This window comes from Crotalus tigris, unplaced genomic scaffold, assembly GCF_016545835.1.
Source record: "Crotalus tigris isolate CLP2741 ecotype Arizona unplaced genomic scaffold, ASM1654583v1 scf7180000024453.458620722:586385, whole genome shotgun sequence".
In the NCBI taxonomy this organism is placed as follows: domain Eukaryota; kingdom Metazoa; phylum Chordata; class Lepidosauria; order Squamata; family Viperidae; genus Crotalus; species Crotalus tigris.
Genome location: NW_024100622.1, coordinates 522430 through 549198, shown reverse-complemented (window position 1 = coordinate 549198; position 26769 = coordinate 522430). Strand labels below are relative to the sequence as shown.

At 39.5% G+C, this 26769-nt stretch overlaps 1 protein-coding gene across 1 annotated transcript in view; it reads left to right on the top strand.

Annotated features, from left to right (window-relative positions):
- CUL3 (cullin 3) overlaps positions 1-26769 on the top strand; it is a 46705-nt gene that overhangs the window by 10424 nt on the left and 9512 nt on the right. Inside the window, exons 2-9 of the mRNA XM_039332179.1 lie at positions 14645-14842; positions 17682-17795; positions 19437-19597; positions 20801-20915; positions 21271-21499; positions 21758-21903; positions 24106-24282; positions 25850-26020. Of these exons, the coding sequence (XP_039188113.1) occupies positions 14645-14842; positions 17682-17795; positions 19437-19597; positions 20801-20915; positions 21271-21499; positions 21758-21903; positions 24106-24282; positions 25850-26020 (1311 nt within the window). The remainder of the gene's footprint in view (positions 1-14644; positions 14843-17681; positions 17796-19436; positions 19598-20800; positions 20916-21270; positions 21500-21757; positions 21904-24105; positions 24283-25849; positions 26021-26769) is intronic.

The following is a 26769-nucleotide window of genomic DNA, read 5'->3' as shown; positions in this document are numbered from 1 at the left end:
GGATTCTGTTAAATCAAATTGTCCATTAAATTTGAAGGTGAGAAAAGAAAGAAGTATCTAATAACAGGAAGAAAGATTCAGTGTTGATCTGTAGAATAGAGGATTGTGCTTGCATCCTGGGTGAAAGCTCTGCTTTGAAGAAAAGAGGAGGGAGGGGTAAGGTCAGTGAGAACATAGAGGGGCAAGTTATTCCTTTCCTTAGGCTGTAGTGAGAATGGAAGGATGCCGGGATGGAATAATCAGAAGAAAGATTAATATTACTAATTGTTAAATGTTTTGTATTATATTTTTATCTTATTATGCTGCAAACTGCCCAGAGTCACTAACAGTGAGAAGTATAGCACATAAATTTAATAAATAGTGGAGAAGGGTAGTATAAAAGTTTACTGTGCTTATGTAATGTACTCTGTAGCTTCTCAGTAGGGTCAAAGTTGCAGCTCCACGAAGAGAGGAGGAGGAGTTACAGTGCATTCAAACCACTTTCACTTTTATCAATCTTATTATGCTGTAGCGTAATTCTACAGTTGTTGAAATTTCATTTTTTTCTAATTAATCTACACTCAGTACCCATAATGACAAAGTGAAAGCATAATTTTCACTTTGAGTATGTGAGTATGTGTGTTGTGAGTATAGTCAGTGAGACAATGACAAGCACAGGACAATATGATGAGAAACACTGAATGGCAATTGCAGAAGAGAGTCTCATACTGTGATACAGGCCCCTTCTTCTAACTTAGTAGTTCCACCTGGGTGATTGAATCATTAGATACCTTAGGCTTCCTTGGTAAATGCCAAGTCTATATGAAACCAGACTATATCTATTCACAGTGTAGAGGTGGATTCAGATGTAGGCTTGACATACATTATGAGACTTGGTTGTACAATGATGGTGATGTTGCTCTGTTAAAGGACTGTCCACCTTTAAGTTCAAGTTTTATAGCAATGGCTGCTATGCCAAGAATAGGAAAGGGAGATAGGTTCAGCCCTTTGGCAGAAACCGATATTGATCCATATATGAATGATAAAAAATTATGTCTTGGTGTGTTGTCAAGACAAAACAGGACCTCTACGAGTGCAGTTCTGCTTGAGAACAACCTGGACTATTCTGAGAATGGGTTTTGGGATCTCTCGGGTTTTGACGCTGTAGGGTCTTGAATGCCTTTGAGGGTCTTAAATGGCTAGGGTATTTATAGCCCCCATAATGACCATGATTTAGTCCCAGGAAATTTCAGTGTCCATCAACATAGGCAGGCACAAACTAGATCTGGTCTTTATTTTGGAGTAGGGTGGTTATAATTTGAATCATACAATTAATACCTGTCCTTTGTCACAGATAGATGATTTCTGGTCAAGCAGGAGATTATCTTAACCTATGTGAGGGCAAACAACTTATTAAGATGATCCCATGATTTTGGTAACTAGTTAAAGCTGTTCCTGACTAGAAAGCCTAGCTGATCATAAATCATACTTCTATTACTGACTACTACCACATGCTGAATGTGGAGTGACCTTTGAAAAGGCCTTGAAAACTATCACTGGTACAGAATTCAATGCTCAGATGGCCAGGGGATTATACCTACTATTGCAGAATAACTCTTATTTTATAGTTACTACACTGATTGCCAGTAAAGTTTTGAGTCCAAGATGTTGATTTTTTTTTTACCTGTAAAGTCCTATGTGGTATAGGGTAACATTAGGGACTGCCTTGCTCCAAATCGTTCTGTTTGCAACATCATCAAAAAATAGACTGTCATTCTGAGAAGTAAAAAGACATCCACCAAAAAGTGGTCCTCCATCAATGCTCTAACATTGTGCAACATGTTGCCACCAGAAATAAAGGTTGCTTTGCTTTGGGCTTTCTGGGTATGTTCAAAGTGAGCTTTTGATCTAAACTTGTGGTAAATGAGCACCATTTCTATCTCTTTATGTGGGTTAAGAGATTGAATTTTTTTATGGATTGTTATTTTATGTTTTACTGTTAACTATTTAGAAATAAATTAGGCATTATACTGTATCAGTAAATAAATTAAAGGATTTGTATGCATTATTTTTCTGATCTCAAAATAATCAGTTTTGTGAAAATTATAAAAGATCCTGAAATAATATTTTGAACTTCATAAAAGAGCTAAAAGCTTTAGAGTAGCCTAAAAACTTTAAGTAATTTATTTCTTTTTTAAAAAAAACTGTATAAATTGTGTCATTAATAAAGATCTAGGGAAGATAAAGTGTCTGTATTTTTGAATCTGTCTTTTTGATCACTATAAAGGTATATGGGTAGGACAGCTTTCTTTGTTCTATATCTGTGATGGCAAACCTTTTAGAGACCAAGTGCCCAAAAACTGGCCCTGCCCCTGCTCCACCCCCTGTCCCTGCTCCGCCCCCACACTGTCCCCCACCCCGCCTACCTGCAGGGCCACTCACCACCTCCAGGGCCCGCCACAGATCGCCCAGGCAGCGCCATGGCGGCCACGCCCTCTGCCCGTGCCCCACAGCATCAACTGTGCATGATGGGGTGTGAGGGCAGAGTCTTGTCTACACTGCCTGGCTGCCATGTCCTTGGCTGCGCTGCTCCACATGGGCCACGCTCAGGGGCGACTTCTCCAGGGTGAGGGGGTCATGGGGGGAGGCGAGGCTGGGGCAATGGCACGTGTGCCCACAGAGAGGGCTCCGAGTGCCGCCACTGGCACGCGTGCCATAGGTTCGCCACCACTGTTCTATCTATTCTATATATCTATGATTTTACAGTGGTCTGAAAATGCGGATATATGAGGATGATCCATATATTTGTGGGAGGAGACCAGGTCCCTGAAGACAATGTTCCCCTGGTAGTGTGTTTTTTAGTAAACCTTGTCTCTCCACTCTTGTTGGATGGCTAGAGACAGAGAGTAGTCATAGAGTTATCTGTACCTTGAGCTTTTTTATCTTTAATATTCTTTATTTCTTCAGATGGATAAGTTGACATACCAAATATATCTGAAACTTTCTTCATCTTACATTGAAATATTCAGAATTTAATAAAGTCTTCTGCTGCAGTGTTATTGTGACAAGTAGCCTCTTATAGTCTAACACACTTCATTAAAAGCTACCTCAACATTCTAATGATGTCACAGACTGTCCTATGCCTCTTAGTAACCAAATTAGAACTTTGAGTTTCTGTATGAATGGTGTATACTTGTTTAATGAAGACGGTTTTTATAAAACTATCTGAAATACTTGAAAGCAATCCTTTTAAAGGATTCTTAGAAAATGATTGTAAAGAAAACACTTCAGAGGTAATACATTATTGCAGATGCTTGATTTGGGGGAAAAATCTATTCAGTATGCATATTACCTGAAAACTTATACACATTACCTGTAATCTTAGATGATCCATTATTTGGCATGATCCTTAGTTATTTTAATTGCTGTATCTTAATTTTCCAGTTGCTTGTATTGGAATCCAGCAGTCTTTGAAGTTCAATTTTATGCTTGACTTGTTTCACCCAGCCCCTTGTTTATGTCTCACCAATGGTGATAGGTCATTCTATATGTAACTGCTGGATTCTTGAAGGTATAATTCATGGTTATGGACAGAATTGGACATCAGTTTATCTGTATTGAAATTTTGGTAACTGATTAGACTTTTAAATTGCTGAGTAAGTTTCTATTCATTCTGTGTTGATATATCTAAACATCAGTAAATCCTTGATATACAGTACTTGAACTATTTCTGAACATATACAGAGAAATCTATTGTAATATATCTCATTGCACAAACAGCAATACATGAATAGGGGCATTGTCTTACCTGAACGCCTTTTCTCAGCACAGAGACGTAGAATCCACCAATGGGTTAACTCTGCCTTCCTGCCCATTAGACTGGGTCAGCTAATATGTCACGCCCATCCTGGGGTAGCTCCTCCCGTTCTTGATGAAGGTGAAGCAGCTGACCACAATTTTGATGTGATGGCTTCCGGTTCTCTAATATGATCTTAATGATTTTAAGGGTGGGAGTGGATTCTACGTCTCCGTGCTGAGAAAAGGCGTTCAGGTAAGACAACGCCCTTTCTCCAGCACTGGAGACGTAGAATCCACCAATGGGACATACCAAAGCCTCACTGTCCCAATGGATAGGAATCAGAAGAGGTCGAAGTTGTGTTTGTAGAGATTACCTGTTGTAGGACCCTCCTTCCGAAGGAAGCGTCTGCAGAGGCAAAACGGTCTTTCTTATAATGTCGGATGAATGGGGAAGGCGAGGACTACGTCGCCGCTCTGCAAACCTCAATAGAGGCCTGTGTGGCCCATGCCTCGGAGGTCACAGCGCTGCTAGTGGAATGCGCTGGATTTGCCCTGGTGTTGGTAGAGAAAGCGACTGATACGCTTCTGCAATGCAAAGTCTGATCCACCTGCCTATGGTTGAGGCGGACACCTTCTGTCCATTAGAGGTGTGGTGGAGCAAAACGAAAAGAGCTTCTGATTTGCTTAAGGGTGCCGTCCGCCTGATACAGTGTTGTAGTGCCCTCCGGACATCCAGTGTGTGCCACTGCCATTCCAGGGCATGAGACGGGTTGGCACAGAAATTCGGTAGGACAATTTCCTGGGCCCTATGGAACATGGTGTTAACCTTGGGGATAAAGGTTGGGTCCAATCGGAGGACCACCCGGTCCCGATGGAAGATGCAAAGGTCCTCCCTGACCAACAGAGCCACGAGCTCGGAGATGCATCTGGCCGAGGTTATGGCAACCAGAAAGGTTACTTTGAGGGATAGGGCCTTCAGAGTGCAAGTCTTAATGGGTTTGAATGGTGCCTTGGTGAGGGCCCGAAGAACACGTGGCGGTTCCCATGAGGGGTACCTATGAACCATGGATGGTTTTGCCTGAGAGGCAAAAGCGCGAACTCTGGGAGACTGTGCCAAGGGAACTGAGTTGGCGCAAGTGAGTAAAGTGGACAACGCCGCGACCTGTCTGCGAATGGTGTTCGGAGCTAGGCCCCTATCCAGGCCATCGAGCAAGTATTCCAGTATGTTTAGAACTGTTAGACCCGAGACATCGAGCATTCGCTTCTCACACCAATTGCAGAAATTTCTCCATGTGGAGTCATAAATGCGATTGGTTGCCGGTCGGCGGGATGCTTGGATCATGGAAATTACTCTTGGCAGGTACGATTCTCTGCTCAAAATTTGGTGTTCACGTGCCAGGCGGCTAACTGAAGCCATTGGGGTTCTGGGTATTGTAGATCCCCCTGGCTGAGTGACACTTGATCCGGGAGTATCCCCCATGGAGGGGACCTGGAGAGATTCCCCAGGTCCGCGAACCACGGTCTTTGTGGCAAGTGTGGGGCTACGAGTATGAGCTCTGCCCGTTCCTGCAATGCCTTGCGGATGGTTGCCAGAATCAGCGGAAGAGGAGGAAATGCGTAAAGTAGTCCCCTTGGCCGCCCCCGATGATGGGAGCCTTGAGAAGAACCTTGGGAGTTGGGCGTTCGCCGGGGATACAAACAGGTCCACCACTGGTCACCCGAACCTCTGTGTTATCTCCGTGAATAGGTCCGGGTGCAGACTCCATTCGGCGTGATCCACGATCAACCTGCTTAGAAAGTCCGCTTGTCTGTTTGCCTCCCCCAAGATATGCTCGGCCCTGATGGAGGCGAGGTTTTCCTCCGCCCAGTCTCTCAGTGCTTGGGCCTCTGTCATGAGAGACCTGGATTGGGTTGCCCCCTGCCTATTCACGTGTGCCTTTGCGGACACGTCTGTGAGGACTAGTATGTGTTGTCCCGCTACCCTGTTGTGTAAGTGTCACAGAGCCAGGTGTATGGCCCTTAGTGCCAACCAATTGATGTTGTGTTCCAGATCCCTTTGGGACCACTGGCCCTGCACCCACATAGACTGCAGGTGCGCCCCCCAGCCAAATAGGCTGGCGTCCATCGTAAGTGTGTGACGGCCGGGTTCCTTGAAGTGTGACCCTCTGGCTAGCGTTGGCGATGACCACCACTTGAGGGACCATAGTGTTTCTGGAGGGACCCATACCCTTCTGTTGGAGGAGCTGATTTTCAGCCTCTGGAATGGAAGGAGGAACCATTGGAGGTTCCTGTAATGTAATCTCGCCCAGGGCACTATTGCTATACATGATACCATCTTTCCCAGCAGCTGGGATAGTACGACCAGGGGAACTGTTCGTTCTCTGCATACCCTGGAGACTAAGGAACGTATGCTGTTGTGACGCTCCTGTGACAGGTAGACCTGCCACCTGAGTGTATCTATGATTACGCCTAGGTGTAATAGGTGGGTGGCTGGGCTGGTCTGACTCTTTTTGAAGTTGACTGAGAACCCGTGCTCCTGTAGGACTCTGATTGTCAATGCTAGGTCCGATTGCGCGACCTGTGGGGATGGTGATTGGATGAGAATGTTGTCTAGGTAGCACTGGATGCACACCAGTATCGTTCGTAGGTGTGTGGCCAGAACTGCCAGGATCTTGGTAAAGACTTGTGGGCCTCACAAGAGGCCGAATGGCAGTGCCCTGTACTGGAAGTGGTGTCCCTTGTAGCAGAACCTGAGGAACCGTTGGTGACTGTGAGCAATGGGGATGTGAAGGTATGCTTCCGTGAGATCTATGGACGACAGGAAGTCGCCATGTCGTATGCTGCCCAAGTTGGAGTGCAGGGTTTGCATTTTGAACTTTCGATGGGCAATATGATGGTTCAGGCCCTTGAGGTCTAGGATTGCCCTCCATTCCCCCCCCCCCGAGGACTTGGGGACCACGAATAGGATGGAGTAGAATCCCTGTCCCGGTTTCCCACTGGCATTTGCTCTATGGCTTTTATTTCTAGGAGGTGTCAAACGGCCTTTCGCATGAGGTTGCTTTTGGTGGGGTTTCTTGGTTGAGGGGTTTTGGTGGGGTTTCTTGGTTGAGGGCAAGGGACGAATTGTTCTGGGGGTTGGATACGAACTCCAGGAACAAACCGAGACGTATGGTTTGCTGAACCCAGGCGTCCATAGTGGTGGCTTCCCACTGGTGGGTGAAATTTGCCAGTCTGCCACCTATGGAGAAGGTTGTTCGGGAGTCATTTGAACCTTCTGTAGGGGCGGCCTCCTCCCCGAAAGGACCGCTTGCTTGGAGTTTGGTGTCTGGGTTTGGGTCTGGCCCTATCCGATTTGGGTCTGGCCCTATCCGGTCTTGCCTGGGAGTGAAAGGAGTGTAAGGCCGGGATGGCTGGGAAGGTTGGGGGAAGCCTGAGCCTGTTCCTCATCGAAAGGACTGCCTGCGGGCGTATGGGGTTGAGCGCCTGTCAGCCCGCCTGCTGGAGTGGGCCAGGACCTTCCACTTATCCTTGTTTTTAGTCAGGTAAGGGTTCAGCACTTCCCTGAATAGTTTCCCGCCCTGGTAGGGGGGCGTGGCTAGGTGCCACTTAGCCAATGTCTGAGCCATAGCATCCTGCATGCTGAGACGTTGGATGCTATCACTCTAAATGAGAACCTGGCCTCATGCATTGTGGCACCAGAGACGAACTCTGATGCTGCAGTAAGCTTGCTTAGGTCCTGTTGTGTCCTTACCTCCTCCTGAGGAAGTCTAGCTTGGAGTTGCCAAATCCAGAGTAGGGAGGTTCTTGCAAAAAACGATGCACAGGTGGTGGCTCTTACCGCCCATGCCACCGCCTGATGGGTCCTGTGGAATGTGAGCTCCCATCTCTTGTCATCGGACTTTAGTACTTCTGCCATGTCCCCTGACACTGCTGACAGGGAGAAAAGGAAGCCAAAGGGTTCGTCTACCTTTGGTACCTCGAGGTCCTCTGACTGTTCTGGTGTTGTACTGAACAACTTCTTGTCAAATTCCCATGGTGTGGGGAAGGTGCCCGGTGATGCCCATTGTTTCTTAATGGTACTCTGGAATAGTGTCGGATAGGGTACGTGGTGTTGAGTTACCACTGGTTCTAAGAACAACGGATCTGAACCGGGTGGTGGTTCTGGTTGCGGGATATGGTCCGGCCCAATGTTGGCCATTGAACTGGCTTTGTGGAGCAGGGGCAGGAAAAAGGCAGGGTTGAAGACCCCTCCAAATGGAGGAGGATCTGGAGGAGGGTCCTCCTCCTCCCAGCATGACATGTCGAGTTGGTTGTCCTCCATAGGGGAGGATTCCCTGCTGTGGAAGGGCCGTGACGGAGAGGAGGAGACCTGATACGTGGCCTCCCCTGATTGGGGCTTGGATGGGGGCATGTCCATCACGGATTCGGTTCTTGGTCTGTGGTTAGTCCTAGCAGCCATCATCCTGTTTAGCGTCTGCTCAATTAGAGCTTGGGACTCGGGTTCCGCCTCCCTGAGACCTGCCGCTGTAGGTGTGAAAGTGGCCTCAGGGATGGTGTGTGCCACCTGTGGGGCCTGTGGTCCCACCACAAATCACTGGGGGGACCCCTCGGAACCATACTCCTTGGGTGGAAGGTCCCAAGGGAAGGTCGAAGGATGTATCCTTTATCTGTTCTGCTTTTGCCTTAGCCTGTTTTTGTGGCTTGGAGAATTCCCTCTCCAGGGCCTGGTGCCTTCTGTTAGCCTGTTTCTCCGCCAACTTGGAAGGTTTTCTTCCAGAAATGGACTTAGCCTTTGCTTTGATCCTGCCTGCCACCTCCTGTTTGGAGGATTTTTGTCTTTTGCGGCTGGTGGGAGGGGAGGTGATGCTCAGGGGCTGAGACACCGTGGACTCCTTCATCCTGATGTGAGCTATCAGAGAGGGAGCTCTGGCAGGGGATCAGTTGGTGAGATTGGCAAGCAGGGATAGCAGGGAATGGTTCTCCCGCTCTCCTGAGCGCCTGGCCGGTAAAGAAACTGCTGCCGTCCCACCCTTTTGGGGTCCACCTTTCTTACGTTCACTTGGCTGCAGCGGACGGAACTGAAATAATAGGGAAGTGTGGTCAGGGTAGTTGAACCAGGGTTGGGCAAAGGCTGTTTGAAATTCCTTTTATTACTATTATTGCTATTAAAAAAATTTAGTTATTTAGTTAATTTATTTAAATTTAATTATTTATTTGTATTCTGTTTAATTTTATTTTATTCTGTGAACTGAGGAAGCGAATGACAAACAAAGGGGTGGAAAAATAGAGGGGGGGGAGTTAGGCTGCAGTTTAAAGGGATTGCTATTAAAAGGTGACTATCCAGGGAGAGAACGGCAAACCCGGGGAGAGATGAAGGAGTAGATATTCGTTCCCTCAGAAACCAAGCCACCACCTGATTTTAGGGTCTTGCTTGGCCCTAAAATGGCTGCCGGGATGATTCTGAGTCTCTGAAGGGGGAAGCTGAAGCACTTCTGCGTCCCCGTGATTGGACGCAAAAGGGCTTCCTGTCTGCTGGCAGGAAATTAGAGAGAGGGAGAAGGCGGAAACTCCTCCCGTCCTCCACGTGTCCCATTGCTCAAAATGGCGATCGGGACACCCTGGCAATCTATGCTGCGGCAGGGCTATCAGGGAGAGCGGCTAGATCATTTTGCCTCAGCCTGAATGTTCCCCGAAGCCGCAGCCGCCAATCAGCTGGCTTTCCTGTGAAAGGAGCCGACGGGGAATCCCCACCCCCCCCCTCCGGAGCGTGGGGAAATCCGGCTGCAGTTTGAACTCGGTTCCCGGAAGAAACCATGGCCGCTGCTTAGCTGACTCCTTATGAGAGCCGATGGGGAATCCCCACCCCCCTCCGGAACGTGGGGGAATCTGGTTGCAGCGTTGCACATAACGCTGAGCAGCTGTCTGGATTTCCCCTCTGGAGGGAGTTTAGCTTAGAGTGGAACTCAGCGTTGGTCCCAACGCTGAACCTCGGAGGATTTTCCTAAAAGTGATTAACCAGCTGAACACCCAGGACTGGAGAGGGAAGAAACCCCAGGCCTGTCTGCAGACTGACTCTCACAGAGCTGAGCTGGACTCAGCTCTGCTGGAGTAGTTGTGGCGTGAGACAAGAATCCACCAATATTTAATTCTATTTACCTTCCTTAAACCAGGAGCCAATCTATCACGTCCACCTGGGCTGAAGACCGAGTCAAGGTTGGGAGGAGCTACCCCAGGACGGGCGTGACAAATTAGCTGACCCGGTCTAATGGGTAGGAAGGCAGAGTTAACCCATTGGTGGATTCTACGTCTCCAGTGCTGGAGAACTTAACATTACTAAACGATTAGGATATATAAAGCTATATTAAGATACCTTGTTTCCTAACTTACAGAGAAAGCATGCATATTTTCAGTTAGAACAAAATCTTGGATTTAATTCTGAATTTCTCTATTATGTTAGATATGAAGTTGATTCAGATTGTGAGAAATTACGTAGAAAAAAATAGTGAAATGAAACTTACATTTTGTAATGTTATTGTTAACTTCTGTTGCTAAAAGAGAAGTGGTTTCATGTTTATACAGTGAATTGTTGCAGTGTTTTCCACAAGTATTTTTTTAAGTAGTATAATTCTAAAACAAACACAGGCATATACATCACATGTAGATTTATTCTTTCTAATCTTTGGTATAATAATATGTTTGTTAAGATTGTTCCATGCTGTAATGTCAGCTGTTTTATATAATGGCTTCCTGAAGTACAGTATTATCTTGAATCTGATTAGTAAATTCTCTTCAGTAAATTATAGGAGTATTTGGAAAAGAACAGTAAACCAGGGTTTGCTGTTATTTCCTTGATCCTGATCCTCCATCCATTTCCTCCACTGGCATGATCCTAAGAGAATAACACATATTTTATTCCATTTTCAGCTATCCCTAACATACTGTCTGAAAAAAGAAGCTGCATTTAGCTTTAATTTAATTATGAAACCAGGCTAAGGTTACAAAACTGATTTGAAATTTTCATTCTCAGACACATATTATATACCATTTTGTCCCAATTTGGTTATAAATAAAGTACTGTATGTTTGAGTAAAAAAAGGAAGAGGAAATGTTTTTGACACCCTATCGCAGGCATGTCAAACTCGCGATGTCATGTGATGTCGCGTGACGTATTGTGACTTTCCCCCCATTGCTGGCAATGGGGTGGGTGCGGTTTTGGCGTGATGCATCCGGCCCAGAGGCCGGCAGTTTGACATGCCTGCCCTATAGCTCTGCTAGGCGATAGGGACACACTAGCAACTGATTCTAAACTATAATTTAGTTTTCTGTCACTACTCAGTATTATTCATGTACTTGACTCTTAAAATGAATACTATCTTTTGCATTGTTTAGTTTGTTAACATTAAAAGCATTTGATTCCTTGATCACTGTTATCACTGATGTTTGCATATTAATGGAATATGCATGGAATATGTTGTATTTTCCTTTTGACATTTAAATATATATAAGTAATGTGTGTTTGTATGTGCGTGCATGCATGCATTTGAAATTAGTTCTGATCATCATGTGTTTTGTTTATTTTAATTCACTCTGGTGTTTGAACCTGCTCATTGTGACTTAATATACTGGAAGAACCAATTGCTATGGATTCTTCAGAAAATCATGGTAAAAATAGTTCTGATTTTCCTTAAGCCATTTTACACAAAGATAGATATCGAAATCGAACTCTGACTTCAGTCTTTCTAGTGAGGGTTTATGTGTCTGTTGACTTTAAGCATTGACAACCTGCTCCTTCTTGACTTATGTAGACGTTAACTATTTATCTAGTACCATCAAAACAACTACTTTATCTTTTTCGAATCTTTAGGAAGTTATTCCAATAACCTTTCAATGCCAGCATAGGGTACTGCTGTGGGTTTTTGTATTCAGCACAGAATTTCTCTTTGTTTTGAAATGTAAATCTATTTGAATAGTAGGAGATTTAAGAAGAATAAATGCACCCTTAACAACAGTTTATTTAACATTGATTCTATAGCATGGCTTTGTCGATGTGAACTCCCCCTCTTTTAAAAAAAGAACATAGCCTTTTGTTTCTCTCTTTGTACTATTGCTAAATTCCCTGTCAGTTCAATTGGAACTATTTGTCAGTTTCAAAACAGGTTTTCAACCTTTTCAAAAGTTGATTAGATGCTCTTCTGTTTTAATGTTGGGAACCAGACTTTCCTGTTTTCGATTGAAATTGAACTAAGGGAAATGTACAGATATTATTTATTTAATCTCAGTTTACAGAAAAGCTGAAGTGAAGAAGAGATTGTATGCTTGTAGAAGAAGCAAAAATAAAAAATAAAAAAATCATCCATACATGGATTGTATCTGTCTGACTGTAGTAAAAAATACATAAAAAGGCAATTACACTTTTGAGATCATTAGATAGGGAACTGAAAATAAAACAGCCACTATATTCATTTATGTATTATGATAGTATACAGATAATTCTTGACCTATGACCATAATTGAGCCCAAAAGCTCTGTTGCTAAGCAAGACAGTTGTTAAGTGAGTTTTGCCCCATTTTATGAATTTTCTTGACACAGTTAAATGAATCACTGCAGTTGTTAAGCTAGTAATGTGATTGTTAAGTGAATCTGACTTCCCCATTCACTGCTTGTCAGAAGGTCACAAAGGGTGATCATACGATTCTGGGACACCACAACTCTGATAAATGTGAGTCAATTGCCAAGCATTCTGAATTTGATCATGTGATCCTGGGGATGCTAGAACTGTTGTAAGTGTTAAAAATGGTCATAAGTCATTTTTTTCAGTGCCTTTGTAACTTCGAACAGTCATTAAATGTTGTAAGTTAGGGACTACATGTATTTGGAATACAATGGGTAAGTGTTGCAATCACCTTTCAAAAAAAAGGAAGGCAGCTAAAGTAATTAAGAGGCTAGAACAGCTGTTTCTCAGAAAAGTGAAAAGATAAGGATAAAATATGTGTATAAAACCACAAACTGGATAAAGTAGGTACTGAGATTTTTTTTCTGTGTTGCAACCAGGGATCCTCCACTGAAATTGAATTAGGGAGATTCATGACCAGTAAAAGAAATATGCATTTACACAATGCATATTTAAGCTGGGATTCACTGGTATGAAATGTATTGGGCTTGATTTAAATAATTTTAAAAGCATAAAACAAATTTTTGGAAGATCGGGGAATGACTGGCTAATTTGGATATCTGTTTGTGAGCTCTGGAATCACGGGCAAAATCCTATAAATTACAGTTGTTAAAGAGCAACCATGGAAGAGAGTTAATCATCCTAATATGCTGATTTGAAGAATATAGGTAGTCCTCGCTGAACAATTCTAATTGGGACTGGAATTTCCATCACTATGCAAAGCAGTTGCTAGTGGTGCCCAGAGACATCACATAACCTCACCACTTAGTAACAGCAGTTCTGCCAGTCTACTAGCAGGAGTCCCTGTTGTGCTCATTAGGACAGGACTCCACCGTTGTTAGGTAAGGACCTCACACTTCTGCCCTGCTGTGCTCACCTCCACTTCAGCTACCCCATCCGCCTATCTCCCCTGCTAGCTGTGCTGTTTGTGCCAGCTTACATTCCTCCTCTCTTATCAACTTGCCTTCTGCTACCCCCAGCTGACAGTTGCTGCCATCTTCCTTCTGTTCTTGATGATACTTCCCCCCCCCATCCTTCATGAGGCAGCTACTCGCTGTGTGTGATCTTTCCAAGAACTCAGGTACCACTGTCAGCAGCTGCCTCGCCCAGGCACACTTCATCACCAGCGGGAGGAAGAAGACGGTGACGGTCAGCTGGACAGAGAGGGACTGCAGAGGGCAGAACAGCCAAAAAGACAGAGGCAGAAAGATAGATGTGGGGGGGAGGGGATTAGCAGTTTGTTCTCATAATGATCAACCAACTGTACAAGGAAACCCACTAGTTTTCCAGCAGATGGCCTATAGAGCCCCTTTATTCAAACCATTCGTCTGTTGCCAAAAGAAGGGGAAAAAATGGGTCAGTACCACGTTCTTTCTCAATTGAAAATATAAAACCTCCTTCAAGTTAAGCTTGATCCCCGGGAACTTCATGAATATACTAACAACATAATTTTCTACCTATATGGACATTGTTTGCCATTTTGTTTCTAGGATGATTTTTCAAATTATCTGTCTAGCCAACAGATCTGCTGTTTGTTCACAATCCATGTATTAGCTAGGACTGGCTTTATAAGGTTCTGAGTTCAGGTATGTTTATCCTGTTATTTTCTAAGACCAATCCCAGTTAAGGAGATCAATGCCCAGTTAAGGTGTCCATGCTTATATATCATGGAGAAAAAATAATTGAACCCATTGGAATTTATGACACACAAGACATTTCTAGGTTTGTGCTAGCTAAATCCATATTTCTGCAATATCTTTCCTCTGTAAGGATGCATAGTTATATGTTGAGAGAATGGAATGTCTGGGTATGAAAATGAAATGAATTACTTTATAGACAATTTTATACAATAGACATTAATTCAGTTTATGTTAATATTTTGCCCTGATCGTGCTCTTTCTTATATACCGTACATATGCTCATGCAAGAAAGCAGCATATATTATTTTGCAAGCTTGGGTTCAGTGGCTTTGAGAACCATAACTGAAAAGTCAGGGAAGCTGAGCAGTTTTGTAGGAATTTTGTCTGTTCTTACTTACACACATACACACACATTCTCTCTTTCTTTGGGAATTTCTCTTAAATGCATCATCTATCTTTTAGGTAAATTTGGTCCTTAATCTGTTTTAGAGGAAATATGTTTTGAAAACCTGACATCAATAAACTCTTAACTGTACTTTTGTATGTCCGCATACAGATGACCATGGATGAAAAATACGTTAACAGCATTTGGGATCTATTGAAAAATGCTATCCAAGAAATTCAACGGAAGAACAACAGTGGTCTCAGCTTTGAGGAACTGTATAGAAATGCATATACTATGGTATTACATAAACATGGAGAAAAATTATACACTGGATTACGAGAAGTGGTTACAGAGCATCTTATAAATAAGGTATCTGAACACAATAATTTACTGAAAACAGAAAGCGATATCTTGTTTGAACATTTGGCTGTCTTTAGAGACCGGTATACTTTGGCTTGGCTATATTTCTCACCTACCTGGAGAATGTTGTTGGATTAAGGAACTCAAATTTGGGGATATGGCTTTTTATTAATGTTTTATTTTGCTTTGGAGGAAATTTAGCAGATAAAATTGATACATTAAGCTCCTTAAAATGCAAAAAAATGGCCCAGTTTATGAGGCTTAGAATTTTTAAAGAGCTTCTATGCAGATTTAAACTTATGCAACATTTAACTTGTCTGTTTTATCCTTTTTATACCCTAAAATGCAACAGAAAGTTTGATTTTGGGGTACAATGCAATCCAGTGGGGCACTAGGGACCTCAGGATGGGATGTTGGATTGAGTAAGTTTTATATTGCCAGTGAGATGTCTTGTTGGTGATATAGAGATTGAAAGAAGATTGGTGATGGTAGCTGATGAAAGAGAAAAATAATAGTGTGTCTATGGAGATTCTCAATCATATAAATCATGGTTGTCCCAAAGGTGCTTTTTCCAAAAGGCAACTGGACTTTCTTGGTTTTTTTCTTTGAAAACATTTCACCTGCCATCCAAGAAGTTTCTTCAGTTCTAATTGACTGGTAGGGAATGCAAGGATTTATATTCTTTGCAGTCATTTGTTTGTTAACTCTCTTGAGAGTCATTGGGGCCACCTGGGAGTTTATATACTCGGTATATCCTCAGAGTCACCTGAATTGGAGTGTAAACAAGTGTGGAACCTTCTTGAGACTGCAACTTGCCCTTTCAGCTGTTCCAAGAAGGTTTCACACCTGTTTATATGACTCTGAGGATACAGATAAACTTCCAAATGTTCCCAATGACTGTCAGAGTACTAATGAGCAGAAGATTGCAAAGTATATAAATCCTTTCATTCCCCATCAGTCACTTAGAAATGAAGAAGCTTCTTGGATGAGAAAGGAAATGTTTTCAAAGAAAAACCCAAGAAAGTCCAGTTGCTTTTTGAAAAAAGCATCTTTGGGACAAAAATAGCTGTAATTTCTAGGATCTTCATATATTATATAACAAGTAATGTAAATTCTTGTTAATTATTGACCAAATGAATATTATTAGCATAAGCCATTTATATATAGTATCTAAATGTCAGAGTACATTACATTTTTACATAAAGATTTTATTACAGTTAAAATCAATTAATTTAATTAATTTAAATTAATTGAAATCAATTAATTTAGGTAAGTCATCCATGTACAGAAGGTTAACATAGCGGAGATATTGTTTATGATAAGAGAAAAAAGCCAAAACAGTTTTTGCTTTATAAGCAGAAGTCTATTGTCAGGCTTGCAGTCTTTTTTCTTTGGTTTATATCGAGGTTTGAAATTTCTACTTCTGGTTTTCAGCAAACCATTTTTTAAAATTAACTGTATCCAGAAGAAAACACTTTGCCAAGTTTATATGAAATAGTAAATGATTTGCTGTAAAACAAAAAATTAAAGTGTGTAATTATGTCTAATAAAAAGTCAAAGAATTTACATCTTTTTGTGCTTGTTAACAAAATCATTGATGGGCTTCAATGCACATGTTCGTAAAAGGCTTCTCCGCCTTTTGGCTAAGATCAAGTATAGTGTAGATGGGCTTCAATGCACATGTTTGGTTTTAAGTGGTCAAAGTGCTGGCCTAAGTATTAAGAGAGTCCTTCTTTAGGCATGAAAACCAGCTGCGTGGCTTTGGGCCTGTTTCTCAGCCTAATCCACCTCACAGGTTTATTGTGTGGAAAAAAGGAGGAGGAAGTATTATGTATATTTGCCACTTTGAGTTACTTATCAAGTCATACGGGCAAGATAAAAATCAGCTAAATTATTGGTGATTGTCTAGAAAGCATAAACCTATATAGCAACCTGATATTATTAAACACCAAGAGAGGTGATAAGGGATTCTGGCAAATAATTAAGCTACTAATATTTATTGGTAACTATTGAGTGTTTTTAGAGCAGGGTGTCAAATTGGAGGCCTGTGAGCTGGATGTGTCACGCCAGGGCACGCCCATCCCAGCTCCGTAAGGGCAAAAAATGTGACATCGCGCTATGTCATGTGATGTGATCAAGTTTGACACCCGTGGTTTAGAGCATTTCAGCTCTAGGTTGAGTTAAATATTGTAATATTTGCATTAACAGGTTGTTCTGCTAAGGGCATATCAGATATTTAACCTAATCATGAGACTTCACTATGGCAAATACATGTTTGTGCTATAATCAGAAATTGATGTTATAACAGAATGGGAAAAAAGCCAGTTTACATTCCAGCATCTTTGACAGATAATAATGGGCACTGAGTGACAATATAGATAATTTGTTTCAGGCATTGTAAAACTATAGTGAAAAGTTACTAATCCTTTTCAAATGGTTGGTATGTGGTATTCTCACAAAATAATCACATCTCGGTGAATTTTGAAATTTCCCTTCGTCTGTTCATATTCAGAGGGATAGTAATAGGAAAAATGAAATGGCTGTGGAACAGTAGTATAGTAGTTGTGAACTGCATTCATTTGTCTATTTGTCAGGAAAGCAGAGTCCTTCAAGTCATTAGCGTTTTCCTGCTTCAGATATCAAAAGGGATACGATTGTTTGCTCTCTCTATGCAACTAGTTAATGAATTCAGTGTAGTAAAAATATTCACTATTTTGACATTTTGTTCCTTAAGCCCCCCCTTCCCAAAAATCAATGTTTGACTTCATTCATTCCTGATAATGCAGGATATAATTGCTCATTTCTGATCTATATTAAACAATTTATTCAATTAAATATTTTGTTGCAGGTGCGAGAAGATGTATTAAACTCATTAAATAACAATTTTCTTCAAACATTGAACCAAGCATGGAATGATCACCAGACAGCAATGGTAATGATTAGAGATATTCTGATGTATATGGTAAGTAAAATCTGAAATTCTGGTTACAAAAATGGTCAATTAAAATGCAAAAATTTTCTATTCCATGTTGGAAAAATTGATTTAAACTTACATAATTAACTGATACACAGAGGAAAGAAACTTTTGTTTTTACCTCTAACTTTAAAAAATACATTATTTGGCACTTGCTTTTATATTCTTCCTCATTATTACATATTGTTTGAGTTTCCTGAATTTATATCTTTAATCTATTTTTGTGTATGCCGACCCTAAAGATAGGATATAACAATGAAAAATCATAAGTTCATATAACTCCAAAACTAAAATGGGGTTGGCTCACTTAATTTGCTATCTGTTCAGTTTTAATCATCCTGGGTTATGTCTTGCCCCTCTCTTTTGTTTTCATCTAGAAGAGTACTACTTTAAGGATTAGGAGATTGCAAAAAACAAGGAAATTTGCTAAACCTGGTTTATATATTCACTGTTAAGTTTTTATTATTCGTAGCCTAGCCAGTACAAATGTGGAGGAATTATTGCAGTAGTAGTTTCACATAGAGTAAAATACAAGGAAGTATTTCTTTTTCCTTTATTGAGGTTGGGATTACAACTAATAAGGCTTGGCAGAAATGCAGATTTGACAGTGAAATAGTAATTTGGATTGTATGGGAAAAGCCATATTGCACTTGTTAATATTTTAAAAAAGCTGCATCTTATAATGATTCTAGGAAAAAGATGCCTTTAACCTAAGAATATTCTGCTAGATAATAATCTTTGCATTCATGCATAGTCTAGAACACTTTTTCAAATTCAGATCATTGTACAATCCTAGTAGCTAACATTATTACCTTCCCATATAAGCTTGGAATAAATAAATAAATTTGTCGTTTATCTGATTAATACGCAAACATGCACTATCCAGTTTAATTGTTCATGGCTTTGAAAATGTAAAACACTAATTTATTTGAACTATTTTACCATTTTTATGTTCTAATTAGGTTATTAAATGTGAATGCAAATAGCTTGTAGCATTATTTTTTAATGATGTTTTGTACATAGTCCCTTTTGTTTAGTACATGCAGTACTTAAAAAGATGTTAGCCTTCCTCTAAAGGACTCAAATGGTCACTCTGAAATATTTCAAGTAGTCATTCTTTTTGCAGTTCTAATCACAGCGTATGAAAAAATTTAACACTTTTATTGCATTTTAAGCAGATATTGTTTCATACATGTGAAGTCACACATGTATACTATGTTCTGTCTGAAAGAACTTAAAGTATATATAATTTGAAATGGGTGTGTTAACATAATTTGTTGTATGTATTTGTTGTATGTATTGTAAACAATGAATTGGAGCCCAGTTTAATCTAGATTATATGTTTTGTTATCATTGAACTCATTCCTAATCTAAGTCCAATTTATTTCAATAGACCTACTCCAAGTAGGACTAGGTTTAGATCCAACCATTAATGACTAATACATTTATCCAGCGTACATTTTTCTATAAATGTAACATTAATTTTGATATTATTGAATGCAATATTTGGGTAAGAAACGTAATAAAAGCATATTGTAGAGATATGTTGAAGCAGATTTAAGTTATTCCACTATAGATAAACTTCTGTTGTATAGATGCTTTGCATTTATATTTGTACTTTGATTTTAGGACCGCGTGTATGTACAACAAAACAATGTGGAAAATGTCTACAATTTGGGATTAATAATTTTTCGAGATCAAGTTGTACGGTATGGGTGCATTAGAGATCATCTCCGACAGACTTTATTAGACATGATTGCAAGGGAACGGAAAGGAGAAGTGGTAGACAGGTACGTCTCTGCAAATAAATTACATTTGATATTGTTTTGGATGAAACTATTGGTTTGGGGGTTTTTTGTTTTACTTCTCAATCACTTTTCTTGCTAATAGATTTTATGGGGTTTTTTTTAATTCAATTTCATATGTCATTTTACATTTTTCAACTCTGAAATTTTAGTTGTTTTGGCCTAGTATGAGGGAGATCAACCACACCTACCCCATTGCTGGCAATGGAGAAAAAGGCACGATACGTCACGACACATCACGTGACGTTGCGAGTTTGGCACCCCTGATCTACACAATTCACAGTACCTACAGCAACTGAGTTGAGGTGCTTCGTAATTCACAGTTGAATATATAATCACAGCTCTATCTTATCTTATATGGCTATCAAACTAGTGAAATTCTTGACAGCAAAAGAATAAAATAATGTCCAATCTGTTGAAAAGAAACAACAACTTGAGGCGCCCATAGAAATCTCTTTTCAAACAATTTGCATGCATCTATCTCATTATTCCATTAAATTAATCCCCAGTCAGGGCTTCATGCCTTTACAAAAAGCCAACAGTCAGGGCTGTTGGTATCCCTGAAAGGAGGCTGTTCCATAAGGCAGATGCCATGAAAGAGAAGGCATGTTCTAAGGATGTACCAGGTGACACTGCTTCATTGAGTGAACTCAGAGTTTGCCCACTCTGCTAGAACTGGTGGGATGCGCAGAAACCATTAGGGATAACCGTCCTACAAATAATCTGGCCTAATGTCATGTAGGGCTTTAAAGATGAAGACCAGTGCCCTGAATTGCACCCAGAAACTTCATGTCAATTTATTATTTGGGAATAAAATGAAGTTATTTCCAAAATGCACACCAATAGATATTGGGGATAAACAATTTTCTGAAAACTGACACTGATTTCTTCTTTCTTTCTTTCTTTCTTTCTTTCTTTCTTTCTTTCTTTCTTTCTTTCTTTCTTTCTTTCTTTCTTTTTTGGCTTTGGTAATGATTGTATGCTATTACCTTTGGGTGATAATAAAAAGACCTTTCTCAGTACTGTTCTAGCTCCTTCGTTTATTGAGAACTGTGATACGTATAACATTTACTTTTGTGTGAAACATAGAATACATATGGAAATATTACACAAAACACTTATTGAATAGTTTGCAAATACTAATTTCACTAAAATTAATCTAATCTACAAATTCCACTGTTTTGACAGAGGAGCAATAAGAAATGCTTGCCAGATGTTAATGATTCTAGGCCTTGAAGGAAGATCGGTCTATGAAGAAGATTTTGAAGCTCCATTTCTGGAGATGTCAGCAGAATTCTTTCAGGTACAATGCTGCTTTTCACTATTTACAGATAGTAATAAAATGGATCCCTCCCTAATCCCTGTTATTTAATTCTAGATTAATAAATATCAATCTGGAGGATTGTTATTGGCCCCTAATGTAGAGTGGTTCCTACTTCAGATTATCCCTTTGCTCGGAACATGAGGCTGTGTTCGTTCAGCCTTGACCTCTGGTGATAATGGATTTTGGTGGATATTAATGCATGGCAAATATAAGAGTTAACACAGTAGTAATTGAACAATTACTGCTAAGAGAAACTGAATGGGTTTGACTTACTTTCTGTAGTTCTTCACAGTTTCTGTAGAATTCTATTTTCTTTTGCTTTATTTTATTACAGATGGAAAGTCAGAAATTTTTAGCAGAAAATAGTGCTTCAGTTTATATAAAAAAAGTAGAAGCTAGAATTAATGAAGAAATAGAACGTGTGATGCACTGCCTTGATAAGTCAACTGAAGAGCCAATTGTCAAAGTTGTTGAGAGGGAGCTGATTTCCAAGCATATGAAGACCATAGTGGAAATGGAAAATTCTGGTCTAGTTCACATGTTGAAAAATGGAAAAACAGAAGGTAAGTCTGTGCAGTGCTATCTGCAACAATAGTGAAGCCTCGTGGCTTCACATTCCAAGTGATTTCAAAATGATAACAAAAAAGGAGTAAGGCAAACTGAGTTCACATGGAGAGGGCTCTGATTAAGAAAACCTGCTTCTGGAAAATTGGAGAATTTAATGAAACATCAGAAATACCACATTTTGATTATTTGCTGTGTAATGTTACAAACATATTATTAGTAGATAACAATATAAAATTTATGTATATCTACTGCAGATCTTGCGTGTATGTACAAATTATTTAGTCGTGTTCCAAATGGTTTAAAGACAATGTGTGAATGTATGAGTACCTACTTGAGGGAACAAGGTAAAGCACTTGTATCTGAAGAAGGTGAAGGAAAGAACCCAGTGGATTATATTCAGGTAATCAAAGCCTTTAAATACTCATTTTTTCTTACGATGAAAATGTTTCCTTTAGCAGAAATGTACTTATATAATTCAAGTACTGCTTCAGCAATGTTTCATTGTAGAGATAAGTAAAGATAAATTATTAAGAATCATTTTTCCTAAAATTTAAAAATGTATTTACATTTTAGTATTCTTCATTGGCTTCTCAAATTAGCAAATTTTTTTCATATGAGATAAACTAGATTTTTTCATGGCTGTAAACAGAAAATTTCTGATTTTCCTCTCTATTTCTAGAAAGTTTATAATTTTAATCCCAAAGAAGCATAATGAATAAACTTTCAATTTACAAGAGGAGATTCTCAATCATCCAGGTCACGGTTGTCCCAAAAGTTTTTTTTTTTTTTTTTCAAAAGGCAAGTGAACTCTCTTGATTTTTTTCTTTGAAATTTTGCTTCTCTTCAGTTCTAACTGACCGGTGGGGAATGGAAGGATTTATATTCTTTGCAGTCATCTGCTTGTTAGCTCTTTGAGAGTCATTGGGGCCACTTGGGGTTTATCTGTATCCTCTGTGTTCCCTGAATCAGAGCGTAAATGGGTGAGGAACTTCTTGGGACTGCCGAAAGGACTGTGTTGTATCCCTTCCCCTCTGTTGAGGGAGGGCTTTCAATTTTGACATAGATGTCAAATTATCTAAAGCACCCTCAGGGCAACAACCAGATGCCTGCAAAGAATATAAATGCTTCCATTCCCCACCAGTCAGTTAGAACTGAAGAAGTTTCTTGGATGAGAAGTGAAATGTTTTCAAATAAAAAAACTAAGAAAGTCCAGTTTTTGGAAAAGCACCTTTGAGACAAAAATAAAAACATTTTTACTTTCAGTAAACAGTATAGACAGACAGCTCTTTCATAGATCATTCCATCTGGCACACAGGCCAGCTTATCTGAAAGGCAGAAAATAATTGTCTTGAAGTGCAAGTTTTTCTTTTCTAGACAGCTTTCTAATGTGGTTCATACTAGGTGCACAAAATGCTTCAGTCAAAAATCCTACATAGCTCCCATTTTTCTTCCTCTGGAACCTTTCTCTAAACTAATTTGTGAAAGTCTCACTTTGAAGAAGATATTTGACTAGATTCTCTAAACTGATGGTAAATGAGGATACTTTATTATAATTGAGTCCACAGAAAATCTGTGTTTGTTTCTCCAGGGGTAGTTAAAAGTACGTGGGATGTAACTGCTTTCCTAGCCTGAATTTCTGACTAATTTGTCAAGTGGATTAAGGCAACTTTTGACAACTGTCTGATTCAGTGAAATGCTTTTTTACTAGAGAAACAAACAAAGCTTTTCAAGAGACCTCTTTTTACAGGAAGAGAGGCAGGTTACTGCACTTTCCAGTATTGGGGTAAATTCTAAATCAAAAGTAAATATGATTCACCTCATCTTCTCCAGAAGGTATAATTTTGGGGATATTTTAAATATAATGTTAGGGAATGAAGAACAAGAAAAGGGCCAAAACAAAAAGCAGCCTTAATCAATAACCAAAGCTTAATATTTAGATAGTAATCGGAGCCCAGCAATACAGCATATATCATTCAGAAATATAGTATAACATCAGAATCTCCTGATATTCAATTTCGGGTGGCTTTCATGATTTCCAGAGTTTGAATCATTAGGAAATGTTTTTCTTCCTAAGAAGGCTTTCCTTGAAAGCTTTTTAGATTTTTAGAGACAATTGTTCCTTCTTCAGAAACATGCCAAACAATGTAGGATCTTCTAAACAAGGTTTTGCATTATTTTCTGCAAACATCAGTCACCTAATAAATTCTACACAATAAATTAATAATGGTTTAATTGGAGTGAAGGGATTCCCATTCCCAAGAACTCAGCTTGAATATTTGTGGTTGTAAAAATGGCGTGGAGTGGAGTGCAGAGGAGACTCAATCATGAGAATGAACCCCAAGTCCTTATCCCCAGAAGAGTCTGAAAAGAACATAAATTGTCTTAAAGATACTCATCTAGCCTTAATTTGTTTTATTATAGTACTGCAAGGGCAATATATCTATGAGAATATAACAGGCAAGGAAACTTCAACATCCAAGTTAAAGGATTTTTAGCAACAATAAAAGTTACCAGTCCCATAAGTTCCAAAATAATAGTGACTATGATTTTCATATAGAATATAGTAGAAATCTAAAAAAATAATATGCTTTGTTGTTCTAAGGGCTTACTGGATTTGAAGAGTAGGTTTGACCGCTTCCTTCAAGAATCTTTTAATAATGACAGGCTCTTCAAACAAACAATTGCGGGTGATTTTGAATATTTCCTTAACCTCAACTCTAGATCTCCAGAGTATCTCTCATTATTTATTGATGATAAGCTAAAAAAAGGAGTCAAGGGAGTAAGTAACTTTCTATTACAACTATTCAGTTTTTGTGACAAAACAGCTACAAAAATATATATTTCTGTGTGCTAATTTATTTCCATAGTGCAATAATAAATACTGCAAATTAATGTGAATATAAAAAAATTATATATATGGATTTTTTAAAAATATAGACTGAATAAATTCTTTTTAGGAACGTAAAACTCTGCAAAATACTGTATATATAGTTAAACCATGTTGAAATAGTGAATATAAGCCTCCATAGACATATTTTTTTGTTAGAATTAGGTATGTATATAGGAAATTACTAATAAGATAATATGTTCATATCAAAACCATACATAGATATTCAACTAGGCCTGGAGAGGTTGGTTATGAGGTCTTAGTTGTGGGGAGAATCAGGATTTGAAGGCAGATGTAACTCACTTGCCTTTCAGTTACTCCATCTGTTATATCTTTCTCTTTGCTATCACATTTTGAAGGAATTACATTAGTTGGATCACTTTCAGTTAGTTTTCAGATTTGTAATATTTTAAGAAAGCAGCATTGATCATGCTTTTTCCATGGGTTAGGAATGGGAGGCATGGTGATTCTCTGCCTTCCTCCCGGGCTGGTTCAGGTCACTATTGATTTGGGAAAAAAGGAACAGAGAACTACCATTGCTTTGCAGAATGCCTCAGGGTTTGGTTCTCTCCCTGCTCTGAGTTAACAATTATGTTCATTGGCACAGAGCTAGATATCATCAATATGCTGATGATTCTCTGTTGTGCAGCTTAGATCCAGAGCCTCCAATGCTGATGAAGTTCTGTAGGGATTTAGATGGAGAAAAGAGGCTCAGATTCACCTCTTGTATGAATGAGTGGTTGTGGATTATGGAACCCCGAGGGTATGGAGATTTTTTTATCTTTGGTCCTTGGTGGGGTAATACTGCTGCAAACAGACCCAGTGCGCAATTTCATGGCTTCTATTTGAAGAGCAGATGGCATCTGTGACCCTACAGGCCTTTTCTGCAGCTTTGCCATATGCGCCAGTTATACCCACTCCTGAATCGTGAGGCCCTGCTTACAGTCACTTTTGCCTTACTTAAATCATGATTGGATGAATACAATTCACTCTATATGAAGCTGCCCTTGTAAGTTCAAGCTGGTCTAGAATGCAGTAACATGAATACTTATTGGCATACCTCACTTACATGAACTTTTAATTGTGAGCAGCACTGATAATCAATTTGATTCTAGGTAAAACTCAAGGTGCTGGTTCTTACCTATAAAGCCTTTCATGAAAACAAAACTAGATTACTTATGGCAACATAGTTGTTTAAGCTGTCACATTTAAAGATTCAAAACTAAAACATTACTTTATTTCATTAAAATGAACCTTATATAAATGTTGCACTCATATATTTATAGAGTTTTGATTTTTGTTTTGTTCATAAGTAGAATGGATCAGATAATCTATTACTAGTTTTTTAATCCCTGCATAAATTAACAGCAAGATAATTTAGTTTTGAGAAGTATTTTCTATAAAAGTCATAGTTTTGACCATTCTGATAGTATATTGCCTGTTGTTTTTATCTTTATAGCTAACTGAGCAAGAGGTGGAGACTATATTGGACAAGGCAATGGTTTTGTTTAGATTTATGCAAGAAAAAGATGTATTTGAACGATATTATAAACAGCACTTAGCAAGGAGGCTTCTGACAAACAAGAGTGTTTCAGATGACTCAGAGAAAAATATGATATCTAAGCTAAAGGTAAGCAGTATAATGATTTCTTAGTGACTTTTCCACTTAGCTTTAATTTTATGACAACATTTATTCAGTGGGATAAATCGCACTGTAATTGGTTGTTTCAGCTGATTGTAAATGTTATACGATATTAAGCAAGCTATATTTGGTTCAAACATTTTGTTTTTGTCAGCAAAGAATTATTAAGCCATTTTGGTGGAGTGACTAAGAAGTTATACTAAGACTGAGAATCCAAGTTCAAATCATTTTCAGCCATGGAATCTCAACGTGTTGTATGTACTAGTCACACTCTGTCAGCTCAGCTTACCTCATAAGGCTATTGTTGTGGGTTTCTTTACATAAGCCAACGTGCGCTCCAGTAAAAATGCAGAATATAAATCAAATATCAATATTATATTTAAAATCTGAATCTTATATAATTAAGATACTTGCTTCCTATGAACGTTGAGTATGCATTTACACTAAAAAGATGGGAAATGATGCAAGAGTTGTCATTATAGCCTATTGAGGAAGTCCTAGTGGATAGGGAAGTATTTTTCTTTAAGTTGCAAGTAATCTCCATATCCACAGACCGTGCTTTTCCCTCATTGCTTGGAACAGCAGTTGGATTCTTTGGGCTAATGGTTCCTAAAAATAATCCTCTTAAAAGGTAAAATTCCCGCCCCATCACCCAACCATAAAATTTAACATTCCTACTTTTAGCATGTGCTTGAATTAATGTGCACCTGCAATGATATTTTAAGAATAATTTATGC